Source organism: Scaptodrosophila lebanonensis, unplaced genomic scaffold, assembly GCF_003285725.1.
Source record: "Scaptodrosophila lebanonensis strain 11010-0011.00,11010-0021.00 unplaced genomic scaffold, SlebRS2 tig00000043-arrow-pilon, whole genome shotgun sequence".
Taxonomy (NCBI): Eukaryota; Metazoa; Arthropoda; class Insecta; order Diptera; family Drosophilidae; genus Scaptodrosophila; species Scaptodrosophila lebanonensis.
The window spans coordinates 8,813,720-8,821,506 of record NW_022060545.1 but is presented as its reverse complement, the minus strand read 5'-3'; the positions used below and the strand labels follow the sequence as shown (position 1 = coordinate 8,821,506).

Here is a 7,787-nt window from a genome sequence, read left to right as displayed (position 1 = left end):
ATATCAAGAAACTGCAAAGCGCAGTAAAGTTCTTTTTCAGACTTGACACAATTCTAGCCTTTTTTTTTACTCATTTTTTAAAGGATATGTCAGCACTTCAACACTTCCTGCCCTTCATTGTCATTTAAATAAGCGACCTTCTTCGGCATCTGGTCAACGACCAGGTTCAAGGACAATGCCGCGACAACATCGTCATCGAAGACGCCACCGACGCATAATTGAAAGTACGCGACCAAGTTGCAAAGCAAATTTAACAACATCAAGTGCTTATCGTTGTCGGCGGCTGCGGCAACAAAAATATGTCGTCATAAAAATAGCGGACAGAAATCCGCTGCGATGCTGCCTGCGTCTGCTTTCCATAAGCGGAAAAGCAAACTGTAGGTAGAAAAAAAAATGCAATAAGTTGGCAAGCAGCTGCTCGAGTGTGGGGCCCATTCAGTAGAGAGACTGGGCGTTAAGCCACGAGACGGCCAATAAATAAAATTAATACGCCCGCACTTACAACAGCTTGACCAGGTCGTTGGGCCCTCTTGGCTCTTGTCAACGATGGCTTTGCTCGGCTTTTTGTTGACTTGTTGAATGGAGTGCAAGGTACTTGCCGATGGCTGATGCTTTCAACAAATATAGGCTTAAAGTTGACAGCTGGCCTGGCCACACAGAGAAAGTTAACGACGCGCAGAGCTCTGTATAGCGGAAGCAAAGACAAAAATATCAATCTGTGTCTCACTCGATTCTCCGATCTAGTTCAGGGTATAATCTTTATATTTCATCTATAGTTTATTTTTTCCCTAAGCGAGTCTTGCTTTCAAACGGTAGGCTGTTTCTTGCAAGTCCATATGGGACAGCAAGATGCCTCTTCAGAACTTCAGTTAGAACTCAAAAGATTTAGAAACTCGCCTGTCTACTTTCCCCAAAGGCAACCTCCCAACTCCAAAGGCTACCATTGGGCAGAGGCGATAAGCTGTAGGTATTACATTCAGGGTCGATTCCCAACGTATTATCTATCTTATCTACAAATAAGGAAGGATTTTCCTGCAACTTCTTATAACTTTTAAAAACAATTGTTATAAAACGGTTGTCGCCTTCGGTTATCTAAATAAGAAACTGCTAGAAAATGGCTTAAAAGCAGCTATGAATAGCTGATAGGCACGTTAGAAAATGGCTATAAGAACAATTATAAGTAGCTAGAGAACACGTAGAAAATCTGCTAAGAATCCGCCACAAACATATAAATAGAAACAAAAATAGATAGAACAAGTAAAAAAGCTAAAGTCGGGTGTCCCGACTTTGAAATACTCTGTACATATGTTTACAATAATTATAGAAAATAAAAAAAATTAAGAAAAAAAAAAAATAAAATTTGATCGATTTTACCTCTCTCGGTATTCGAACTCACGTAAAGGGTGTATAATTGCACATTTACATAGCAATTGCGTCTGTGTGAGTGTATGTATGCCTATGCGCATCAATTCGTGTCTGTGTAAGCATTTTCGCAGTCAACCAAACAGCAACATCAACAACAGCCGCGGGCAGCGCTTGAGCAGCGCTGCAGCAGCGCTGCATCAGCAAATATATTTATGGCTATAACTTCTTGTTAAATCGGTCTATCATAATGAAATTTGGCATACGGACACATAATAACTAACTGGGGGTATTTCCAAAATTTTAGTTCGAAATTCCAAGAATTACGGGAGTTACGATTTGCGGGGTAGAGGGGGGAGGGAGGGGAATTCCAAAATATACATTTTCTGCGTATTCACATAAGGCATCTGGGACTAAAATTTGGTGTTCCTAGGTCTTATAGTCTCCGAGATATAGGCGATTATACGAATGGAAAATCGGGAAAACCCCCATAGGGGGGAAGTGGGGGGGAAAATCAAAAAAATAAAACAAACTCGTATAGAATACACACATAACGCATCTTCGTGCAAAATTTGGTGTCTCTATCTCTTATAGTCTCTGAGATCCAGGTGTTCATACGGACGGACAGACGGACAGACGGACAGACGGACAGACAGACAGACAGGGCTAGATCGACTCGTCTCGTCATGCTGATCAAGAATATATATACTTTGTGGGGTCTGCCACGCCTCCTTCTGCCTGTTACATTTTTCAGCTCCCGCAAACCTAATATACTCTTGTACATTTCATGTACAGAGTATAAAAACAGCTACAAAAATGGCTAGAAACAACGCTATAAATAGCCATAAAAGTTGCTAAAAGAATGGATTGAAACCGATGGCTGTCGATCTAGCTTTCAAGCGCCTCAGACAATGCAGTTCTATATCAATTCAAAACAAGTAAAAAAGCTAAAGTCGGGTGTCCCGACTTTGAAATACTCTGTACATATGTGTACAATAATTATAGAAAATAAAAAATTAAGAAAATAAAAAAAAAAATTTGATCGATTTTACCTCTCTCGGTATTCGAACTCACGTAAAGGGTGTATAATTGCACATTTACATAGCAATTGCGTCTGTGTGAGTGTATGTATGCCTATGCGCATCTATTCGTGTCTGTGTAAGCATTTTCGCAGTCAACCAAACAGCAACATCAACAACAGCCGCGGGCAGCGCTTGAGCAGCGCTGCAGCAGCGCTGCATCAGCAAATATATTTATGGCTATAACTTCTTGTTAAATCGGTCTATCATAATGAAATTTGGCATACGGACACATAATAACCAACTGGGGGTATTTCCAAAATTTTAGTTCGAAATTCCAAGAATTACGGGAGTTACGATTTGCGGGGTAGAGGGGGGAGGGAGGGGAATTCCAAAATATACATTTTCTGCGTATTCACATAAGGCATCTGGGACTAAAATTTGGTGTTCCTAGGTCTTATAGTCTCCGAGATATAGGCGATTATACGAATGGAAAATCGGGAAAACCTCCATAGGGGGGAAGTGGGGGGGAAAATCAAAAAAATAAAACAAACTCGTATAGAATACACACATAACGCATCTTTGTGCAAAATTTGGTGTCTCTATCTCTTATAGTCTCTGAGATCCAGGTGTTCATACGGACGGACAGACGGACAGACGGACAGACAGACAGACAGGGCTAGATCGACTCGTCTCGTCATGCTGATCAAGAATATATATACTTTGTGGGGTCTGCCACGCCTCCTTCTGCCTGTTACATTTTTCAGCTCCCGCAAACCTAATATACTCTTGTACATTTCATGTACAGAGTATAAATATATCTGGAATCACCGAAAACCACAAGAAACAGCCACATTTAAATATCATAACCTACGAGGTAATCATAAATAAGCAGAAGGCTAATCAGCTGCTGACGATTGCGTGCTTATTTTATCATTAAGATCTTTTAACCATGTGGTGTGAAATTCTCCCAATAGAACACCAGGTTTTTTACAATTTTAGACTGTACCGTTAAGTTTAAGCACAGCTGATTTTTGTTTACATTTTTAATGTCAATTTCGCCAACTGGACTACTTGCTGTTACCATGCTATCGGTTTCGTTACAGAAAAAGTTGCCAGCATTCAAATGCCCCACTCTCATAGAAAGTTTCACTTTAAGAATAAAGCTTCTAGTGGATTCAAAGTTATATTCGTGGCAAATACTCGTCAAGCTTGTGGACTGTTGACTCCAAGTATTATATACTACTATGTTATGAGAATGTACATTCACAATCCGAAGAGTTAATGTCATCGTTGAAGAGTAGATGGTTGCCATAAATTGAATTGCCAATAATCTCACGTAGCGTTCAACTCATATGCTGGGCGTTGCAAATTGGGGCTACCTGGGCTTATAAATTAGCTTAGCATCTTTGGCTGTCAAAGTTGCAACTGCATTTCCACAACGGTTGATGTTGTGAAAAGTCAATCAAGCAACACGTTGCTGACCTCAAATTGAACTGCCATAAGAAATTCCATGCCGCTGTTTACGCCCACTTTCAACACTTCCCGCAACACACTGCGGCCAGCAACAATGCCCGGCTGCGAAAGTGCGCAAATATTTGCCAGGAGATCAGGCAGCAGCCAGTGCTACCCACTGGTGAGCGGACGACGGACAGCGGTTGCCTCAATTTGAAATCCAATAAAATTTAATTGGAAACTTCATCACGGGTGCGAAAATTCACACTCACACTTGCCGCAAAAAGTATGCGGCACTGCACGACTTGGCTGCCGTTTGTCGTAAATCTGACGTGGTTCGTGCACCTGACGCCATTTGGGTTGTGGTCCAGCCACATGGACCACGAACCTGGACCGCAGCTGAAGTCCCAATCGCAGTCGCAGTCGCAGTTAGTTGGCCGCTGGCGCATCGCGATAAGGAAATATTTTTCATATGAAACGCGCAAGCGCAGTCGCCGCTTAGCCTGGCCTGGCCTGGCTTGGCTCAGCTCAGCTTAGCTCGTTATTGTTGTGTTTGTTGTTGTTGTCGTTGTTGTTCCCGCTTGGCTATGACTTATTTATGCTTTTCCTTTTGCCATACCATATCTTACGCTGCTCTCCCGGCATTGACGACATTAATCGCTTTGTGTTGCTGCGCCAAAAAGTATAACATGGAACGTGGATTGATTTATGTTATAATTACAATAGCTCTCAAGACAGCAGTACAGTACGAAAAACATATATCTACCACCACCAGCAGCAGCTGGAAAAGTCATTAGAGCGGGGCGTGCTGGTGGCCGTCAGCAACAATGCAAACAAAGATAGTTTCCAGATTACAGCTGGTGTTGCACTTTAAAGTGTCGGCCAAAGAAATCATTAAAATGGCGATGATTTATCGGATGTGCTAATGGAAAGCCGCCGCGCAGTGTTTTTTTTTTTACCAACTACAACACTTCACTCTGGAAAATATTAAGATATTTACCCTCCGAACTATTTTTGATTGTTAGTCTCAACATACTGGAAGAAATTACTCCTATTTGGTGGCAATATCCGAAGCCATCCAATAGAGATGGAACGGCTCAGCCAGGCCACGTTTTAAGTATGAGAATAGTTAGTAATCGAAATGGACGATTATTTTCGAGCCTCGGGTCTCGCTTGTACTTAAATCCAATCGAATCTAAAGCTTATGATTGATATTTAAAATATTTTTCAATTTGCGTCTATTTTAGCAAAACTAAAAACAACCTTTTCACAAACTGTTTTCTTCAACAACTTCTGCACCCCCTTCCTCGCAATTTGATCAAAAATGAAAACGATTTCACAAACTGTTTTCTCCAACTATTTTGTAATTTCTATTGCATTTTATGACTGTACAATTTAGAGAGCTCCGAAGCCTCACTTCGGAGAGGTGCCGAAATGTATGTGTTCTAATTCAATTATACCAATAAAAAGTCTTCAGTGAAATGTTTGCATGGTGCAATGCAGACCAAACGTTCAAGTTTGGATCTGAACTCTAAAATGTTGGGAACAGTTGAGGCTGTTATTACAACTGCCGTTGGGGAGCGAGCGGTTTAGCTGTCATCTATGAACTCCCACCAGTCCTTTTCGTAACCCTCGCGCACATGGCATAGAAGGACGGCGCGTCGCTTCTGACAATAGTGCGCCAGATCTAGTACCTTTTGCTTAATCTCGTATAGATTCCTCACCGTAATCTCTCGCTCGAGACACTCGGATATTTTCTCGGTTGCCATTTCCATATCACGTTGGTTATCCTCAAAGATGATTTTCTGGTTATTACTGGCCAGGTAGTATGCAAATACATAGCTGTACATTAGGGTAGCACGGCACTGGCAGAGCACATCGACGGCATCCTTAAGGAATTGCACCTCAATCCAACTCATCACCTCCTGCATATCGTCCATCTTTTGTTGCACATTCGCGTACAACTTATGCTCTATGCCCATGCTGTGCATATGATTCTTGTAGCGATTATAGTAGTGCAAGTACCGCGCCATGGATGAGCGGTAACGTTGTTGGGCCAAGCGTGCCTGTTTGGCCTCCTCCTCGTCGAAACGATTGCAGCTGTACCAGGAGGAACCATGCGGCTCCCAGGAGCCCAGACACACCCAACAGAAGTCGTAGCGGCAGGAGGGATTCTTGCAGACCATGTGATTGCAACCACCATCCTTCTCGATGGTCACATTGCACTTTGGACACTCCTTTGTGTGCTGCGCAATCCAGTTGGAGGTTTCCGAATCCTCGTGACACTTCTTTATCCATTTCTTCAGCCAAGTGCAGCTGGCAGGCTCGTGCCAGCTCTCACCACAAGCGAAACAAAACTGATGGCCGCATTTACAGCGCACCGCTCGGGGCTCCGCATACGTGGCCTTGATAGCGTTCGAACAATTGGGGGCCGGACACCAACGCATCAGAGCATTGCACTCCACAAATGTGTTCGTAATCAGCTGTTGATATCGCTCAATGACCTCGGGATTGTCGGCCAGTTGCTCGAACGAGACATCGTCGACGAGTATATCACAGTTTGTGGAGGGGCAGGTGATGCTGTGCGCCAGACCCTCGCTGAACGTCTTATTCGCCAGATATTGTTTCCAGCATTCAGCACAAAAGCTATGTCCGCAGCCGAGCCCCTTCAGTTCATTGCAGGCGCAGTAACAGATGCCGCAAACTTCCTCTTCCCCACCAGAGTGACTGCTCTTCGACGACTTGGGGCTTATTTGGTGCACACTTGTGGAGGAGGGACTGGCAAAGGGGTTAAGGACATGGGCGCGTTGAAAGAAATCCTCGGGCGTGCGCTCAAAATACTTCTCAAACAGAGTCTCCTTATCCCATTTGTAGTGGTTTAGGATGATGCGTGTGACCTGTGGCGACAAATTCAAAACATTGTTCACCTCATCGATGATACTGCGCTGATACTGCATGATCTGATCGACAGAGAGCACAGTGTAGGAGAAGTCGTCCACCTCGACATTCCGTTTGGGTCGTTCCGGTAAGTCTATTTCCGTGCATGTGTCCTCATCACTATCAACACAAACCACAAACGATGAGTGGCTGTGCAGGGAGCGACGCGAATCTCCGTGATCTTGATCGGAATACTCATCGTCGGAATTCATATTGCCGTGAAATATTGGACACGTACGGCGTTACGTCTATAATATGGTACAGATGCGTTGAAAGTAGCGGCCACCTTTGAGTCATCCGACATGCGAATGAGGAATTATCCTTTCGATATGAAAGGGACCATCAATATTTATCTTGATGTTGATCGCAAGACTTTCTCTTGCCCTCTATTGTCCTTAAAGCGCTCCTTCTCTTGAGTCTATCGAGCTCAATTCTCGGATAATTTCGTTTTCCTTACTCCTATTCACAATCCCACACCCACACACACACACCCACACTCACAGGACACTGGAGAGAATTGCCACAAAAAAAAAACTGAAACTGCCACTGTCGCCTCTCGATGGACTGCACAACACGTGATGTTTCAATTCGTCTTGATTTTGGAAAATTGCTTATTGAACACGTATAATGTGGAGAAAGTTGTGTGTCCCTCGTATTTCTACTGAAGACTGAACTCTGTATACAAATATGTTGCTATAAGGTTTAGTTGAAATTGATCGAAATTGCCAGGGTTGGTTGTTCCTATTGTTCGCTCGGTACTCTTAAACAAATGTTATGCAACATTGGTGTTTGTTGCTGAACCAAAGTTCGTAATATAGGAATCGGGAAATTTGTTCACGAGTACATCTGTACATGCGGAGAATCTGGGTTAATGCTTTTCAAAGCTTAGCAATTGTACACGTTATTATACAAGTATCTTTGATGTACCCGTACCTTTAGAAAATTGCGCTTACTATTGAAATACATTGAATAATTCGGTTTCAAAAACCATCTCACTTGCTATATATGACCTGA

At 43.0% G+C, this 7,787-nt stretch overlaps 1 protein-coding gene across 1 annotated transcript; it reads right to left on the bottom strand.

Annotated features, from left to right (window-relative positions):
* Window positions 1-5,180: 5,180 nt before the first annotated feature.
* On the bottom strand, window positions 5,181-7,439 carry LOC115622779 (potential E3 ubiquitin-protein ligase ariadne-1). The gene has a single exon (XM_030516837.1). It carries the CDS (start codon window positions 6,983-6,985, stop codon window positions 5,426-5,428), a length of 1,560 nt encoding a protein of 519 aa, XP_030372697.1. The 5' UTR covers window positions 6,986-7,439; the 3' UTR covers window positions 5,181-5,425.
* Window positions 7,440-7,787: the final 348 nt, after the last annotated feature.